The sequence below is a fragment of the Pleurodeles waltl genome, chromosome 7, assembly GCF_031143425.1.
Source record: "Pleurodeles waltl isolate 20211129_DDA chromosome 7, aPleWal1.hap1.20221129, whole genome shotgun sequence".
Taxonomy (NCBI): domain Eukaryota; kingdom Metazoa; phylum Chordata; class Amphibia; order Caudata; family Salamandridae; genus Pleurodeles; species Pleurodeles waltl.
In genome coordinates this window covers 1,147,710,695-1,147,730,738 of record NC_090446.1, presented here as the reverse complement: position 1 = coordinate 1,147,730,738, position 20,044 = coordinate 1,147,710,695, and the positions used below count along the sequence as shown (strand labels likewise).

Sequence of the window (20,044 nt, the reverse complement as noted above, 5' to 3'; positions counted from 1 at the left end):
AGCAGAACAGCACAGCTCTGACAAGTTGCTTGTGTTTAAGCAGCACCTCCAGCAGCATAACAGCTTTATTCTATAATCTCAAAGTCTGCAGTTTAATAAACCAATGGCCAAGGTGGGAATTGCATGTGGATAATTTTCTGTTTTCACAAAATATTCAGGGACTCCTTTAAATAATATTGTGGTGTTAGTGTATGACAATCTATCAGCAATTCAACTTCCCCTGGATTACAGGTCTTGCATTATCAGTCCAAATTCCAGTACTTTATGGTAGAAGAAAACATTTATATACCAGTTAAATCTCTGAAGACCAACACTAGTTTGGTCTATGAGAACCAAATCATTATCCTCTTGCAGGATGTGCATATGTTGCTGATAAGGGGGAGGGTTGAAACATTGCTGGAAAGGAAAATATATGTTTGATGGCATGTGTAGCTGCAGATACACATGCTATGCACAGGTCATGCCATCTAATGTTGGACTCGGAGTGTTACAAGTTGTTTTTCTTTGAAGAAGTCTTTTCGAGTAATTTTTGAGCAACTTTGAGACCATTTTTGTTTGAAGATATATATATCTTCGATGGCATGTGTAGCTGCAGATACACATGCTGTGCACATCCCGCCATCTGGTGTTGGGCTCGGAGTGTTACAAGTTGTTTTCCTTCAAAGAAGTCTTTTCGAGTCACGAGACCGAGGGACTCCTCCCATTTCGGCTCCATTGCGCATGGGCGTCGACTCCATCTTAGATGGGGTTTTTTCCGCCATCGGGTTCGGACGTGTTCCTTTTCGCTCCGTGTTTCGGGTCGGAAAGTTAGTTAGAATCTCGGAAAAATCGTCGGTATTGTTTGCGTTCGGTATCGGGTTAGTTACAACAGATTGACACCGACTTTGGAAGAGCTCCGGTGGCCCTTCGGGTTTTTTTCGATCCCCTGTCGGGGCCTGGTCGGCCCGGCCACGTGTCTCTGCAAGGCTGATGGAACGGACCCCATTCCGCTTCTGCCCAAAATGCCATAACAAGTATCCATATACAGATCAGCATCTGGTCTGTAACTTGTGTTTGTCGCCGGAACACAAGGAAGATACTTGTGAAGCCTGTCAAGCGTTTCGGTCCCGGAAGACACTAAGAGACCGAAGAGCAAGAAGACTGCAAATGGCGTCGGTGCCGACAGGATAAGGGCGTTTCGAGGAGGATGAAGAAACATTCTCCATCCAGGAATCAGACTCGGATGAGATCGATCCCGAGGAAACACCGAAAACTGTGAGTAAGACGTCGAAACACAAAACTCACGAAAAGACCACAAAAGCCCAGGGGACGCCACCGCCAACAGGGCCCGAGATAGTGGCTCCGAGCAGGTTCGGCACCGAGACAGCGACACCGAAATGGGTCGCACCGAGAGACCACGACGCCAAAAGTAAAAAAGGTTTAGTCAGAACCGAAAAAAGCAGCCGAAAAGGTTTCGGTACCGAAACATCCGGCCTCGGAACCGAAAACAAGTTCCTACTCAGAGGAACAAGGACTGTCCTCACAGATGAAGACACATAGATTTGGACAGGAGTTGGAGACAATAGAGCCAGACTACACACAAAGAAGGCTCCATATCTAAAAAGAAATAGGGAAGATCAGCACTCTTCCTCCGATTAAAATGAAACGCAAACTTGCCTTCCAAGAAAAGGACAAGCAGCCACAGGCAAAGGTGGCTAAACAAGTAACCCCGCCACCATCTCCACAACGCTCTCCGCAACTATCACCAGTAGCCACTCCACCAATGATGCAATCCCCAACTCATACAGGAATGAGTCAAGATGACCCTGACGCATGGGACCTTTATGACGCACCAGTGTCAGATAATAGTCCTGAATGCTATTCAGCTAGACCGTCGCCACCAGAGGATAGTACAGCCTACGCACAGGTGGTGTCGAGAGCAGCGGCATTTCATAATGTCAGCCTTCATGCAGAGCCCATTGAAGACGACTTTCTTTTTAACACACTGTCGTCCACACACAGCCAGTATCATTCTTCCCATGCTGCCCGGAATGCTAAAACACTCCAAACAAGTGTTTGAGGAGCCTGTTAAAGGAAGAGCCATTACTCCAAGAGTGGAGAAAAAATATAAACCGCCACCAACAGACCCCGTGTACATCACACAACAGCTAACACAAGACTCAGTTGTAGTAGGGGCAGCGCGCAAAAGAGCGAACTCACATACTTCAGGAGATGCACCACCTCCAGATAAAGAAAGTCGCAAATTTGATGCTGCAGGCAAAAGGGTGGCGGCACAGGCAGCAAACCAGTGGCGTATTGCAAATTCACAGGCTTTGTTGGCCAGATATGATAGGGCCCATTGGGACGAAATGCAACACTTTATAGAACATTTGCCCAAGGAGTTCCAAAAGAGAGCACAGCAAGTAGTAGAAGAAGGACAGAGTATCTCCAACAATCAGATACGGTCAGCAATGGATGCTGCAGACACAGCTGCTAGAACTGTCAACACAGCAGTAACAATAAGGAGACATGCATGGCTGCGTACATCAGGATTTAAACCAGAAATACAGCAAGCTGTGCTGAATATGCCATTCAACGGACAGCAGTTGTTTGGGCCGGAGGTGGACACTGCGATCGAAAAACTTAAAAAAAGACACTGACACGGCCAAAGCCATGGGCGCACTCTACTCCCCACAGAGCAGAGGCACATTTCGAAAAACACAATTTTGAGGGGGGTTTCGAGGGCAAAGCACAGAACCCACAACCTCACAAACAAGGCCCAATTATCAGAGCCAATATCTGCGGGGAAGTTTTCGGGGACAATATAGAGGGGGACAGTTCCCAAAAAGTAGACCAAAGTTCCAAAGTCCCAAAACCCCTCAAAATAAGCAGTGACTTCCATGTCACACATCCCCAACACATAACACCTGTGGGGGGGAGACTAAACAAATTGTACAAATATTGGGAGGGGATAACAACAGACACTTGGGTCCTGGCAATTATCCTGCATGGTTATTGCATAGAATTCCTCAAATTCCCTCCAAACGTCCCACCGAAAACACACAATATGTCAAAACAACATATAGATCTTCTAGGACTAGAAGTTCAGTCATTGCTACAGAAAGAGGCAATAGAATTCGTTCCAAACCAACAGAAAGGGACAGGAGTTTACTCTCTGTACTTTCTCATACCCAAAAAAGACAAGAGTCTGAGACCTATACTAGATCTCAGAACATTAAATACCTACATCAAATCAGTTCACTTTCACATGGTGACATTACAGGACGTAATCCCAATGCTCAAACAACAAGACTACATGACAACACTAGACCTAAAGGATGCATATTTCCATATACCGATACATCCTTCACACAGAAAGTACTTAAGGTTTGTATTCCAAGGGGTACATTACCAATTCAAGGTGTTGCCGTTCGGAATAACAACTGCGCCAAGAGTTTTTACAAAATGCCTAGCAGTAGTAGCTGCACATATCAGAAGGCAGCAAATACATGTGTTCCCGTACCTAGACGATTGGTTAATCAAAACCAACACGCTAGAACGGTGTTCACAACACACAAAGTACGTCATAGAAACCCTCCACAAACTAGATTTCTCAATCAACTACACAAAGTCACACCTTCTGCCGTGTCAAACACAGCAATACTTAGGGACGACAATCAACACAGAAAAAGGGATTGCCACCCCAAGCCCACAAAGGGTTCAGGCATTTCACAATGTAATACAGGCCATGTATCCAAAACAAAAGATACAAGTCAAAATGGTGATGAAACTACTAGGCATGATGTCCTCATGCATAGCCATTGTCCCAAACGCAAGGTTGCACATGCGGCCCTTACAACAGTGCCTAGCATCACAATGGTCACAAGCACAGGGTCAACTTCTAGATCTGGTGTTGATAGACCGCCAAACATACAACTCGCTTCATTGGTGGAACAGTATAAATTTAAACCAAGGGCGGCCTTTCCAAGACCCAGTGCCACAATACGTAATAACAGATGCCTCCATGATAGGGTGGGAGCACACCTCAATCAACACAGCATCCAAGGACAATGGAACACTCATCAAAAACAGTTTCACATAAATCACTTAGAACTATTGGCAGTATTTCTAGCGCTGAAAGCATTTCAACCCATAATAAACCACAAACACATTCTTGTCAAAACAGACAACATGACAACAATGTATTACCTAAACAAACCGGGAGGGACACACTCAACACAGTTGTGTCTCCTGGCACAGAAAATATGGCATTGGGCGATTCACAACCACATTCGCCTAATAGCACAATTTATTCCAGGAATTCAGAATCAGTTAGCAGACAATCTCTCTCGAGATCACCAACAGATCCACGAATGGGAGATTCACCCCCAAATACTAAACACTTACTTTCAGATTTGGGGAACACCACAAATAGATCTATTTGCAACAAAGGAAAACGCAAAATGCCGAAACTTTGCATCCAGGTACCCACAAGATCAGTCTCAGGGCAATGCGTTATGGATGAGTTGGTCAGGGATATTTGCTTACGCTTTTCCCCCTCTCCCACTCCTTCCATATCTGGTAAACAAGTTGAGTCAAAACAAACTCAAACTCATACTAATAGCTCCAACTTGGGCAAGACAACCTTGGTACACAACACTAACTTTCAGATTTGGGGAACACCACAAATAGATCTATTTGCAACAAAGGAAAACGCAAAATGCCGAAACTTTGCATCCAGGTACCCACAAGATCAGTCTCAGGGCAATGCGTTATGGATGAGTTGGGCAGGGATATTTGCTTACGCTTTTCCCCCTCTCCCACTCCTTCCATATCTGGTAAGCAAGTTGAGTCAAAACAAACTCAAACTCATACTAATAGCTCCAACGTGGGCAAGACAACCTTGGTACACAACACTACTAGACCTCTCAGTAGTGCCTCATGTCAAACTACCAAACAAACCAGATCTGTTAACTCAACACAAACAACAGATCAGACATCCAAATCCAGCATCGCTGAATCTAGCAATTTGGCTCCTGAAGTCCTAGAATTTGGACACTTAGACCCTACACAGGAATGTATGGAGGTCATAAAACAAGCTAGAAAACCTACCACTAGACATTGCTATGCAAATAAGTGGAAAAGATTTGTTTATTATTGCCATAATAATCAAATTCGACCCTTACACGCATCTGCCAAAGACATCGTAGGATACTTACTACATTTGCAAAAGTCAAAGCTGGCTTTTTCTTCCATTAAGATACATCTTACCGCAATTTCAGCTTACCTGCAAATTAAGCACTCAACTTCTCTATTTAGGATACCAGTCATAAAAGCATTTATGGAAGGCCCAAAGAGAATTATACCACCAAGAACACCACCAGTTCCTTCATGGAACCTCAACATTGTCTTAACACGACTCATGGGTCCACCTTTTGAGCCCATGCACTCTTGTGAAATGCAATACTTAACATGGAAAGTTGCATTTTTAATTGCCATCACATCTTTAAGAAGAGTAAGTGAGATTCAAGCATTTACCATACAAGAACCATTTATTCAAATACACAAGCATAAAGTAGTTCTAAGGACAAATCCTACATTTTTACCAAAAGTCATATCACCGTTCCACTTAAATCAAACAGTAGAATTACCAGTGTTCTTCCCACAGCCAGATTCAGTAGCTGAAAGAGCACTACATACATTAGACATCAAAAGAGCGTTAATGTACTACATTGACAGAACAAAACTAATTCGGAAAACAAAACAATTATTTATTGCTTTCCAAAAACCGCATACAGGAAATCCAATTTCTAAACAAGGCATTGCTAGATGGATAGTTAAATGCATTCAAACCTGTTATCTTAAAGCACAAAGAGAACTGCCTATTACACCAAATGCACACTCAACTAGAAAGAAAGGTGCTACCATGGCCTTTCTGGGAAATATTCCAATGACCGAAATATGTAAGGCAGCTACATGGTCTATGCCTCATACATTTACCAAACACTACTGTGTAGATGTGCTAACGGCACAACAATACACAGTAGGTCAAGCAGTACTACGAACATTGTTTCAAACAATTCCAACTCCTACAGGCTGAACCACCGCTTTTGGGGAGATAACTGCTTACTAGTCTATGCACAGCATGTGTATCTGCAGCTACACATGCCATCGAACGGAAAATGTCACTTACCCAGTGTACATCTGTTTGTGGCATTAGTCGCTGCAGATTCACATGCGCCCACCCGCCTCCCCGGGAGCCGTTTAGAAGTTGATCTTGAACATTTGTAAATTTGTAAATATATTACTTTAAACTTCATTATGTACATACGTATTCACTCCATTGCATGGGCACTATTACTAGCATACACAACTCCTACCTCACCTTCTGCGGGGAAAACAATCTAAGATGGAGTCGACGCCCATGCGCAATGGAGCCGAAATGGGAGGAGTCCCTCGGTCTCATGACTCAAAAAGACTTCTTTGAAGGAAAACAACTTGTAACACTCCGAGCCCAACACCAGATGGCGGGATGTGCACAGCATGTGAATCTGCAGCGACTAATGCCACGAACAGATGTACACTGGGTAAGTGACATTTTCCATATATATATATGGAGATAATCTGGCTTTGCAGCAGAGGGCCTCTGTAGATCTAAAGTTTCTGGTTGAGATATTTTAGTGTTTCAGAGCTTAAGCATGCTGCTCTGGAAGGACTGTCCACTTCACATTCAAACTCCTTAAGTTTGGGAGCCATTTAAGATCGACAGACTATGGTGGACGATGTGTTCGTTTTTAAAGGCCAGCGCCCCTGCATGCAACACTGCTTCTTCTTCTGGATTGAGATAATGAAGGAATTGGAACTAAAAACTGACTGACTTACTATTGACTTGAATGGGGCACTTGTGCAGTGCTTGATTTGAGAAAGAAAGCGTGCCGGTGCCCAGAGCTCTGCTCAGGAGTCAGCAGCTGGTGCAATTAAACTTGAAGGTGCTGAATACCAAGGCCTAAATCCACCTCTTGCCTTTTTAATCTACTACCAGACACCCCCTGCCCTTTTTCCTTGCTTTTGGAGGTTCTTGCTTCCTCCCTTTGGGAAAGATTTGCCATCATTTTCTTCCCCCATCTTTTCGCCAATCTGTGAGAGTCTCTCTTTTGCGCTCAGTAAATATCTGATGTGGTAAATAAGTGCCAGTGGCCCCCACTGGCTCAAATTAAGCACTGCGCTTATGTTACTTTCAAGTCCACAGTACATGACCGTTGTGTGGTACTTTATGATTAGAGTTTCATTTTGCAGAAAGGGCTCAGATGGAACAACCTGTATTGTTGGATTAAAATTGGGTTTCTCCTGGTGGTGTTCAGTGTATTAGCAAATGGAATGAAGAGTTTGATATTCCGCAAATCTTTTTATTTTATTTTTATTTTTTTATGGTTGAAGGACAAATATAGTTTGGTGGTTTGTCTGTATGAGGTCACTATGTTGGGCACAATTCACTTACTGATCGGACTTACGGGAAGTTGGTGGCCATAAGAGACAACAGACAGAGGATTCCCCACTCTGACTCCTCACTTCTGCTTGGCAACGGTCTCTGCAGGACCTAGCGATATCTAAAGGCAAAGAGATTATTTTAGTAGCTAGTCATGAATGTTCTGCACTTAACAATAACAGGGAACTGATATGTATTTTTGTGAAATGTGTTTGTAATCAACTCTTTGTACTTGTGGTGTCAAATGTTTAATTCCTGAAACTAAACATGCAAGAAATGTGCATCTTAAATGCATGTTTACTGACACTTAGAAGGCCAATAAGTGCCTTAAGCTTCTTCACTATACACTCTGCTTGGAAGACGAGTTAGTTCCTATTTGACTCTAGCGTCACTGCAAGAAAATTGACACACCGTATTCTACAATTCCTGTCTTAACGGCTTGTGTAAACATACTAGAACTCTAATACCATGCCATACCATACCTTACAGTCCTGATGGATACACCTACCTGTGGATTCCTCACCTAAAGAATTCTCCCCTCACGCCAGCTTCAACGGAAATTTCTTCTAGCTCTGCACGTCGACGATGACGTCACAATCGCCCGACTCCACGCGATGCCAAATGACGTCATCTAGGCAATAAGAAGCCCTTGTCGATGTGCAGACGTCAGTTCCCTTTTTTCCGTGCCTTCGAATAACCGTTTTCCTTCAAGGCTAACAGGGAGCTACAGTTGCGCATCTGTAGTTACAATGTCGCAGCCAAGAAAATCTAGTTATAAGCCTTGTAACCAGTGTGGGGGTCGAATGTCGGTCACTGACCCCCATGAAAATTGTATCTGGTGCCTTAGTTCCGACCATGAGGTCGAGTCATGCGGTACCTGCCAGCGCATGAACCCTAAGGCGCTTAAGGAAAGGGAGGCAAAATTGTTCTATGGCCCGTTCCAAGAAGAGTAAGGAAAGGCGACATCGGAGAGAGTCCTCTTCGAAATCTTCGAGGACTCATTGCCGTCATGGAGACACGGGGGCCGTCACGACTCCCGGCACCGATCGAGTAGAGGTTGGTCCAGGTCCAGATCTGCATCTCCGTCAGCTCGGCGCCGTCCAATATGGGAGATTAGCCAGACTGTCACTCCTTCGCCTCCTACGACTCCGACTTCACCTTTGTCGGTGTTTGAAGTCGAGCCTCTTCAGGAGCCGGCGGCTTCTCCGGAGAAGGAGTTGCCTGGCCCATCATTGGCTTCTATGCCGGCGCCAACATCGCAAGCATACCCAGCTTTCCTGGCGCCGGGTACAGATCCTACGGCATTTTTAAATGCCATGTTCAATATCTTTTCCACCATGGCGCCTGGTGGAGGGCATGCAGGCCCGTCTGGCCCTTTGGCTTTTAATTTGGGTGCTCCGGCTCCTTACAAGCAGACGCCCTTCATGCCTTTTTTTTGCCGTCTGGAGCCGCTACGGCGCCGATGCCCTTGGCGTCACCAAGGAGACCAGCGACGCCTACAACGTCTGCAACTCCGGCGCCGGTGGATTCTCCACGGATCCAGTCTACTGTCAAGGTGCCTGTGGCGCCGGAGGGTCCGGCATCGATGGATCGGGGAACGGCGCCGGCGAATATCTTTGGCGTCGGCCGGCGCCTTATCGACACCGGGTCTGGAGTCCAGACTCCAGTCCAGACGTCTAGCTTTGCGCCTTCTGGAGGAAGACGAATATAGCAGGCAACATCTGGAAGAAGGTGAAATCTTGGAGCCTTTGGGTGATTTTCAAGGGCTGGACACGGCGAGCGGTATTGATACTTCCCCTGAATGGGATTTGGCTTCCCCTGGGGAGTATACTGAAGAGGCTGCATCTTTTCATGCAGTAATAAGGAAGGCTGCAGACTTTTTAGATCTTCCTCTTCCGGCTGCTGAGGTGAAAAGGAACCTTTTGACGGAAATGCTGCATCCGGCCTCTGTGGTGGCGGAGCCACTCTTGCCCTTCAATGAGGCTCTCCTGGACCCCAAAAAGGACATTTGGAAGAAACCTGTGACTTCTACAGCTGTCAGCAGGGCGGTAGCAAGGCGCTATCGTGCGGCTCCAGGTGACCCGGACTTCCTCTCCAAACATCCAACTCTGGAGAGTTTGGTTGTTCAGGCTTCCTTTTCTTCCCGGTCCACTCCTGGTTCGATCCCCGGGACCCCTGCGGACAGGGAGTCCAAGAAAATGGACCACGCTGCAAGGAAGGCCTTTTCGTCATGCAGTATGGCCTTGAAGTCGACCAATGCAGCCTGCATTTTGGGACCCTATATTCATGCCCTTATGGAGGAAGCAAAAGGTCATCCAAACTTGCCGCAAGAGGTGTTGCATTTGCTAGCGGACGCAAGTGATCCAGTCTGGGTTGGACACCTCTGACTCTGTGGCAAGGACTATGGGCACATCCATAGTATCGAGACGTCAGGCTTGGCTGCGCTCATCAGGCTTTTCTACGGATGTGCAGGCGACTCTCCTGGATCTGCCTTTTGATGGAGAAAAACTCTTTGGGACAAAGGCAGATTCTGCTCTTGAACGGTTCAAAGAGAGCAGGGCCACATATGAGTTTGTTAGGACTTCAGGCAGCTACTTCCTCTTCCTTTAGATCGTATAGGAAGTTTAGCGGTTTTGGACGTGGCTCCTCCTTTCGTGGCAGGTTCCAGGCACCACAACAACAATCTGCAAGCTCCCTGCCTTCTAGATCCTTTAGAGGCAGGGGCAGAGTATGTACAAGAGGAGCATCCCAGCAGCACTCTGCCTCTTCCTCAGGAGGGGTGCAGCAGGGAAAGCAGCCTTAGTCCTCCTCCACTCCCTGTTCACTTGTCTCCGGTAGGGGGGAGACTTGCCCAATTTCTTCCAATGTGGGAGTTTATAACATCAGACTCTTGGGTCATCGACATTGTGAAGAGAGGGTATGCTCTTCCCTTTCGGGAGTTCCCTCCTCCCTTCCCTCGCCGCCCATCCTTCTGTTCGGTAGATCATCTTCTGTTACTGCAGCAGGAGGTATTTATCCCTATTGGCAAAAGGTGCAGTAGAGTTGGTTCCCGAGCAGGAGAGGGGTCTGGGCTGTTATTCAAGATACTTCCTGATCCCCAAAAAGGATGGTCGTTTGAGACCAATTCTGGACTTGAGGATTTTGAATTGGTTCCTCAGGCAGGAAAATGCTGACCCTTTCACAGGTTCTTTTGGCGCTGAACGAAGGAGATTGGATGGTGTCTGTCGATTTGCAGGATGCATACTTCCATATTCCGATCCTCAAATCGCACAGGAAGTATCTCCGGTTTGTGGTGGGATCGCAGCATTATCAGTTTGCGGTCCTCCCGTTTGGTCTTACTTCAGCACCTCGAGTCTTCACAAAGGTGATGGCGGTGGTAGCGGCAGAGCTCAGAAGAAGAGGGATAGCGGTGTTTCCCTATTGGTTGATCAAAGCCAAGACTCCAGAGCTCATGCGGCGTCACCTGCAGTCGATAACTCAGTTGTTGTACGACCTGGGTTTTTCAATCAATGTGCCCAAATCTCACCTGGAGCCCTCTCAACGCCTCCTGTTCATAGGGGCAGTACCGGACACAACATTGAATCGGGCCTTTCCTCTGGTCCAGCGGGTTCAGGACATTCAGGCGTTGATTCCGATGTTTCGAAATGGAGCGGTAGTTCCGGTCCTCAAGGTCCTTCGTCTGCTCGGTCTGTTTGCTTCTTGAATACTGCTGGTCACTCATGCATGCTGGCACATGAGGGCTCTTCAGTGGTGCGTCCGCAGGCAGTGGTTTCAGCACAAAGGGGATCTCGAAGATTCAATTACGATCACCAGAGACACTGCAGTGGATCTTCAGTGGTGGGCAGTGATCGGCAACCTGTTACAAGGAAGGCCGTTCTTGCTGCCTCCGCTGGTGGCCACAGTTGTAACCGATGCTTCCACTCTAGGGTGGGGAGCTCATCTGGAGGACCTGGAGGTCAAAGCCCTTTGGTCTCCAGTGGAACAGAGATTTCACATCAATCTGTTGGATTTGCGGGCAGTCCATCTGGCTCTCAAGGCCTTCCTCCCTTCCATTTGCGGTCAGTCAGTCCAGATTCTGACGGACAACACTACCGCAATATGGTATATAAACAAGCAGGGAGGAGTGGGGTCGTACCTTCTTTGCAGAGAAGCTCTTCGACTCTGGTCCTGGCTTCAGGACCACAAGATTTGCTTGGTAGCAAATCATTTGGCCGGGGTTCTGAATGTACATGCAGATGTTCTCAGTCGACGCAGCTCGGTCGACCACGAGTGGCATCTTCATCCAGATCTGGTTCTTTACATCTTCCAGATGTGGGGGTGTCCGCAGATAGATCTGTTTGCTACTCAGGAGAACGCGCAGTGCCCGTTATTTTGCAGCCTCCAGTATCCGGTGCAAGGAGCTTTGGGGGACGTGTTTCAGATGTCCTGGAAGGGTCAGCTGCTTTACACGTTTCCTCCCATACCCCTGATTCCTCGAGTTCTGAGGAAGATCCGCCAAGACCGAGCCCAGGTCATCTTGATAGCTCCAGATTGGCCAAGAAGGGTGTGGTACACAGACCTTCTCCAACTCTCTCTGTGCCCTCCGCTCCATCTCCCTTACAGGGTGGACCTCCTCTCGCAGTCGCAGGGGCAGATTCTACACCTCCAGAGTCTGCACCTTCATTCATGGAGATTGAACGGGGCAATCTGAGTGCTTTTTCTCTCCCACCGGAAGTGGTGGATGTTATTTTATCGGCCAGGCGACACTCCACCAAATCGATCTATGGAAATCGATGGCCTAAATTTGTACGTTGGTGTGGAGCGAACCGAATTGATCCCTTAAAGGCTCACTTGTCTGATTATATTATCATTTGCTCTTTCCTTGGCGCAGAAGGGTCGTGCAGTTGCCACAGTTAAGGGCTATTTATCTGCACTGTGGGCTTTTCTGTGCCTCCCTGATCAACCTTCCTTGTTTAAGTCTCCAATTGTTTTGAGGTTTGTTTAGGGGCTCACTAATAAGTTTCCGCCCTCACCATTTGTTATGCCTCAGTGGGACCTTAATTTAGTATTAGCATTTCTAATGGGATCGCCATTTGAACCAGTGCATTCTTGTGCTTTGCATTTGCTGGCTGGTTCTTAAGACTGTATTCCTGGTAGCCATAACATCAGCCAGAAGAGTCAGTGAGCTTCAGGCTCTTAGTGTAGAGTCTCCATACCTTTCCTTCTTTAGAGACAAAGTTGTGTTAAGGACCAAGGCGGCTTTCCTCCCGAAGGTTGTTACACCCTTTCACTTGGGGCAGTCTATTACTCTCTCTTCCTTTTACCCTCCGCCTCATCCATCCAAGGAGGAAGAGAGGCTCCACTGACTGGATCCACGAAGAGCATTGAGCTTCTTTGTCGACAGGACGAGGGAGTTCAGGCAAGATGATCAGCTCTTCGTTGGATACGTGGGGAAGAGGAAAGGCAGAGCAATCCACAAGAGAACGCTATCCAGGTGGGTCATTCTCTGTATTAAGCTTTGTTATTCCTTAGCTAAGAAAGAACCACCTGTGGGGCTTCGTGCTCATTCCACCAGAGCTAAGGCTGCCTCTTCGGCTTTAGCTAGGGGTGTTTCTGTGGTTGACATCTGCAGGGCAGCAACTTGGGCATCCCTCCATACTTTTGTCCAACATTATTGTTTGGATTCTGAGGTTAGGAGGGATGGCCATTTTGCTCGCTCGGTGCTGCAGGATTTCTTGGTTTGACCATTCGGGCACCCACCTCCGGAGGTAGTACTGCTTTGGGACTCTATTCTTTAGGTGAGGAATCCTTCGGTAACGCTTTTTCTGGTGGATACATTAACTACCTGTGGATTCCTCACGGTCCCACACGCCTCCCCTTTGCCTGAATGGTTGTTCCACGAAATCCGTTGGTGAGCGCCAATTGTCTTGTATATATGTGTGTGTGTATATATATGTGTGTGTGTGTGTGTGTGTATATATATATATACATATATATATATATGTGTGTGTGTGTGTATATATGTGTATATATATATATTTGCCTACTTTATGTATATAGTTAGAGCATGTATATATGTATTTCTTTCTCTGGTCTTGATAATTCAAGTACTCATGATTGATTTTGGCTTGCATATTTAATTTCTTGTTATTTTTAGTGTAATAAATATTGTGTTTTCACTTCTTTGGATGTGATTATGTTCTCTTCAAGGTCAAATTTTCACCTGTTCGCCTCTGTGGCATGTAAAAAATGGTGATAACTGACGTCTGCACGTCGACGAGGGCTTCTTATTGCCTAGATGACGTCATACGGCGTTGCGTGGAGTCGGGCGATTGTGACATCGTCGACGTGCAGAGCTAGAAGAAATTTCCGTCGAAGCTGGTGCGAGGGGAGAATTCTTTAGGTGAGAAATCCACAGGTAGTTAATGTATCCACCAGAAAAAGCGTTACCGAAGGTAAGTAACTTATTCTTCTGACATAGAAACCAGTGTCCCCTGTTAAACTCATGCTTCCTAAAGCTTCCCTCCACTCATCATTGCAATCCCTTAACTTTAGAACTATCACACATCCAAGAAATGTATTTGGAGATTTCAAATACTCTCTGAAAGCAACAGACTGTTATCAATGACCTAGCAGAACTATAAGTATTCTTCCTGTTCGGTTACGGGATAAACCTTAACTATATTATGACAATCCTAGAGTCATTCAGGTAGTTCATAATAGATGTTAAAAGATTTAAAAGTTTGCTCATGGATACAAATGTACAATAGCAAATCTTAGGCAGTGCAAGTTGCAGTCAAAACAGTGGCAATGTAGGAAGCAAACTAAAGATACAGTGCTGTTGAATACTTTCAGAAAACAGCAGGATTTGTCATGAGGCACGTTTATTACAAGCAGTTGTTGTGTGTCCTCTCTATCCACATTCGAGCAGTATATCCACCTGTAAAAAAAAAAAAAAAAGTCTGCTCACAAGACAGTCTTTGCAATTCATTTATACTGAATTTTATGATCCGTTATTTCTGATCTGTCAATGTACACTCAAATGAAAGATAGAAAGTACAAGGCTGAATAGGTATCTACTATACATAAGAACTGCCTTTGCATTTATCAAGTGCCCTGCACTCAGTTAAACAATGCATGCCTTTCCTAAAATGTGTGTGAAAAGTCAGGACTCTATCTTTTTCAGAAAGTGTTCCATCTCCTTGCCCCATCACTGGCCTTTAACCTTATTTGAACTTGCTCATTAAATAAAAGGGCATCGAACTGGAAGAGGAGGTTGGAGACTTTTTGCAGCTGTCTCAAAGTGACACCTAGGGGAGTCTCAGGAAAAACAAACTGCAGTTTTGAACAATCTAATAGAACATTTGTTAGCAACAATAGAGGAGATAGCTCACACATTTACCACACATTAAAACTATAAGACACATGGATTAAGAAAGGCACATTGTTAACTGGGCATTTTGGGAGTAGGCAAATCCTGACACCATTTGTTGCAAGGCTAGAAAACATGGCACAACATAGTGCATTTAATACAATTACAGCAGATGTTGTAATCCGGATGAAGATCATTGAGTACACCCTGTCCACAACTATGCATTTCTAGCGTCTCAAAAATCCACTTTCTTTAGAATGCCCTTGCGAGAGCCAAAACCAGTGAGCTGGCCAAGACCAGGCCTCTTATCTCAATACAAGAAAGAACGATGTGCTTCATACACCAGTGAGAAAAACGCAAGAGATGACCATTCAACACAACCACACTCCGGAAATCAACACACCAGATAGGGCAGAGGTGACCAGCAGCAGTCAACATCACAAGTTGACATTAATCAAATGTTCATTAGGGATGAAGAAGTAGCTAATGCTGCAGTGTTGGAGCTAAATTCCTCAACCCCATAGTGTGCCTCATGTGGAGGAGCACATGGGAATTACTGGGAAGTGGTAACTAAAAATCACCAAAAGACCTCAGATTCAAGGAGAGGTTCATCACATTCTACTAGATTAACAAATTTACTGTTTGCACCACATTCAAAAGAACTTTGACATGGAAAACCAGCTGACCGCACACCATTCCCAAAGAGCAGTTCACTGCAGTCCTGTGGGTCTACAGAATTGCTAATCATACCAACTCCAAATAAATATCTCTATAGGCAAGCACCTGAGAACACATCTGATTCAGAGAGCGTTTCCATCTAAAGAGCACTGCATTACATTCTAGTGGTACAGTTCAACCACCAGATGTACAATCTACCACTGTCCCTTGGAGGTGCATTAGAATCTCAACATCACATATATTACAGTTTTCACTAAGAACTGGAGAGATCATATCATGAGGAGGACCCTAAGACCACGAAAAAGCCATATTCCACAGATAGAACACCCAACACTGCTTCCAACCCTAGGCACTGGTCAAGAGCAGGGCATTCCAGGCTCGGGCAGTGCAGGGACTACATGGGTGGAGACGAGCTTGTTCAGAAGTAGACGACCAATGTGGTTGAGAGGACTTCCATACTAAATTATCTTTTGTGCAGGAATCTGGTTCTTAGCTTTTATCCTCTCCCTGCACACACAACACCCTTCTTATCTCCCAAATTGTTTAATGGAAAGATTTTTAAATGGTTTCCCCCCACCCCTTTTTATGTTCACTTTATTTCCCAGTAGTGATATGTCCCAGTACCTTGGTTTTGGTTCTGTGCTATCGGGGTTTCAAGGTTTTTCTGGGTCGGAGATGCACAGGGATCAAATGTGATTGTTAATGTATAGGGTGGGGATGACAAAGAGTAAGATGAGACTACTAACTTTCTGAGTTTATGAGCTTATATCCATTTGATGTAAATATGGTAACCAGACAAGTGACCTTGATGGACATACTGGTGAAGCAGAAGTGTGATGCTCAACATTGAAACAGCTTCATACCACACACACCCACCGCACACACCCCTCACTCACCCCCCCACTCATGACCCCTTCCCCCCCCCCCCCAACCACCACACTCACCACACTCACCACCTGGGCCCCCACCACACACGAAGAAAATGAAAAAACCATGAACTCCATCCACTCCGGATCCCCCTCCGACCCTTGTCCACATCGCATCTACAACAAAGCCAGCCCTACCCTCGCCCCCATACTCTGCAACATAATCAATTCCTCTTTCGACTCCGCCACCTACCCAGACCCCTGGAAGCATGCGGAAATCACCGCTCTCCTAAACAAAAACCCAAAGCCGACCCGGAGATCCTCTCCAACTATCGCCCCATCTCCCTTCTCCCTTTCCCCGCCAAGGTTGCTGAGAAACTAGTCAACGCCCGCCTATCCCACTTCCTCGAAGCAAACACCCTTGACCCCTCACAATCCGGGTTCCGCAAGAACAACAGCACGGAAACCACCCTCATTGCATGCACTGACGACATCAAGACCAAAGTCGACAAAGGCAAGACCATTGCACTCCTCCTCCTAGACCTCTCCGCAGCCTTTGACACCGTCTGCCACCACACACTCCGCACACGCCTCCACAACATAGGAATTCGCCACAAAGCCTTAGACTGGCTCACCTCCTTCCTCACCGACTGGACCCAGAGAAGTCCGCCTTCCACATTTCCTCTCCACCACTACCAAAATCATCTGCGGAGTCCCCCAAGGGCCCTCCCTCAGCCCCACACTCTTCAACATCTACATGATCCCCCTAGCCAACATCCTCCGAGCACACGGAATCACTATCCTCTCCTACGCAGATGACACCCAACTCATCCTTTCCCTCACCCGCAACCCTACCACCGCCAAAACCAACCTACACGCTGCTCTCCTCGACCGCTAACTGGATGACTACTAACCACCTCAAGCTCAACTCCCAACAAAACCCAGATAATCATCTTCGGCCCCAATAAAACCACATGGGACGACTCCTGGTGGCCCACTGCCCTAGGCCCCGCACCCACCCCCGCAAACCAGGCACGCAACCTCAGCATCATCCTGGACCCCTCCCTCTCCATGACACAGCAAATCAAGGTCCTAACCTCCTCCTGCTTCCACACACTCTGCACTCTTTAAAAAAAAAAAAAAAAAAAAAAAAAATCCTTCAAATGGATTCCCCCGGAGACCAGGAAGACAGTCACCCATGCACTCATCAGCAGCAGACTAGACTACGGTAACGCCCTTTACGCCGGCACCACACTCAAATGCAAACTCCAGAGAATCCAGAACACAGCCGCACGCCTCGTCCTTAGCCTCCCCTGCCAAGAACGAATCTCACCACACCTCAAATCCCTTCACTGGCTCCCCATAGACAAAAGAATCACATTCAAGATCCTCATCCACGCTCACAAATCCCTCCACATCACCGGCCCAACCTACCTCAACAAAAGAGTAAACTTCCACACGCAACCACCGATCAGCCGACCTCGCCCTAGCCACAGTCCCCCGCATCCAACGCACCACCACAGGAGGCAGGTCCTTCTCCTACCTCGCCCCAAAACCCTGAACTCCTTCCCCACCAACCTTCGCAAAACCAAAGACGACCTGCTCTTCAGAAAGAACCTGAAGACATGGTTGTTCGAACAGTGACCCTCCCTGCCCTCCCCATGATGCCCCCCAGAGCCTTGAGACCCCACGGGTGAGTAGTACGCTCTATACATTTTTTGATTGATTGATTGAAGTGATGTGCACCTTTTTGTGTTAATGCTAGAGCAGAGATACGTTGAAAAGGAGTAAAGGATGTGTACAGCATTTGAAATTCTGGATTAGATGTTTAAATGTCTGTATCAGAAACGATGTACATGCCATGTGTTAATGATGTGGGTATTGTTTAGCTTTAGCAATCAGAGGATTTTTTTCAAATGACTGCAGGTGATTAAATATATACTGTATTGGTGTTAAGGTTGATGGGGTAATCAATTGCATGCAAAACTGAGTTGTCCTGTTCAATTTTGTTTGTAGGTGAAAAGACTGCTTCAGAGACAGATTGTAAAAATCATATCCAGTTCCCTAGAAAGCACAGTTGCGACTGATCATTCCAATGGAGAAACTGTTACATTCTCTACCACTGGTCACCTGCCAATAGTGAAAAAGGCAGTTCCTGACACTTCCAATACGCTTGAGTCAAACTCTTTACCAGCTCCAGTAACCATGAGCAATAGCACCCTGGACACCATCAACGGAAAGACGGAGCAGCCTAATGACATTGTGATGAATAGCTCACTTTCTGGTGGTCATCCTGTGCCTGTTGTGAAAGAGACTCTCCAGGATTGCACTATGAATTACAGGCTGCAAGTCATGGATCAGGATGCTGATGATGAGGCTGCTGAGGATACTGATGACACCAGCTCAGTCACCTCTTCTTGCAGCTCCACAGCCTCTTCACAGAGTGGTGGAGGGGGTCGCAAGAAGAGCATCCCTCTTTCCATCAAAAATCTGAAACGGAAGCACAAGAAAAAGAAAACTAAGATATCTCGAGAATTCAAGCCTGGAGACAGGTAATGCGTGGTTCGAATTCATTTGATGTGCTTTTTTGTTCATTACCTAACGTGCTTTCTTGCTCTTGGATTAAATTCACTTTTTATAGAGTGAGGTGCCCTCCAGTGGTTCTCTTATCGTGAACCATGTCTTGGTAGCTTAGGTTCAGAATATATTTGAGGATTCGAAGACCTAAGCCTTCAGAAATTGGACAAAGAGCAATTAGTCACAAGAAGAATTTTAATATGTGTTTAGTACTAATTTCAACATGAGGGGCTTCTTTGGTGTTTTTGTTAACCTTACTCATCTCTTGTCAATAAGTTTTACTGTGCTTGCCAGGGTATGTGCTAACCTTATTGTTTTGAACTGATTGTTCCCTTTGATGAATAAATGGTTACTTAGTTTGCTCTGTTCCTTGCGGAATTTCTTATATTCTTTTTTCACCTTCAGTGATCTTGAAACTGATACATGCATTAGGAATGGCTTAAGTCCCAATGTACATTTGTAAGTGTTTCATGCGTGCAACCACTTACCCTTAGAATATTACAGAAAATATGTAGTTTGGTGGCATGTGTAGCTGTAGATGCACATGCTGTGCATACTCCTGCCGTCTAGTGTTTACAAGTTGTTTTTCTTCAAAGGGGTTTCTCAAGTCACAAGGCAAAGTGACTCCTCTCGGTGATGGTGCGCATGGGCATCAACTCCATTGCTAGATTGTTTTCTTTCCGTCATCTGGTTCGGATGTGTTCTTTGGTGCTCCAGTTTGAGGCTGTTTTTCAGGCTCCCTTCTGCCTGTCTTGCACCTCTTTTCCAATCGATCTTGTTTTTGTTCGCGTTTCCATCTTGCACTTCAAAAACTACATGAACAGTCACTCGTCTGGGCCTTCTTTCTCATCTCATCGGATTTGATCTGCAATGTGCTGGTAATGAAGCAGACTCAGTTTCGGTTCTGTCCCAGCTGCTATGCAGAATATCCACACACATACCTCATCCGGTTTGTAACCTATGCTTGTCTCCCATACACGAGGAAAACTGTGAGGCCTGTCTATCTTTTTGTCCATAAAGACCTTATGGAACCGCAAAGCATGGCAAAAGGAGATGCAGCGGAAAGACCTTGAGGAGACCCCTTACATCTTTGTTCTCCATCACAAA

General features: G+C 46.0%; 1 protein-coding gene across 1 annotated transcript in view; it reads left to right on the top strand.

The window, feature by feature from the left end:
* Nucleotides 1–20,044, top strand: part of UBE2O (ubiquitin conjugating enzyme E2 O) — a 738,495-nt gene that overhangs the window by 336,071 nt on the left and 382,380 nt on the right. The window contains exon 9 of the mRNA XM_069200225.1: nucleotides 18,377–18,912. Coding sequence (XP_069056326.1) covers nucleotides 18,377–18,912 — 536 coding nt within the window. The remainder of the gene's footprint in view (nucleotides 1–18,376; nucleotides 18,913–20,044) is intronic.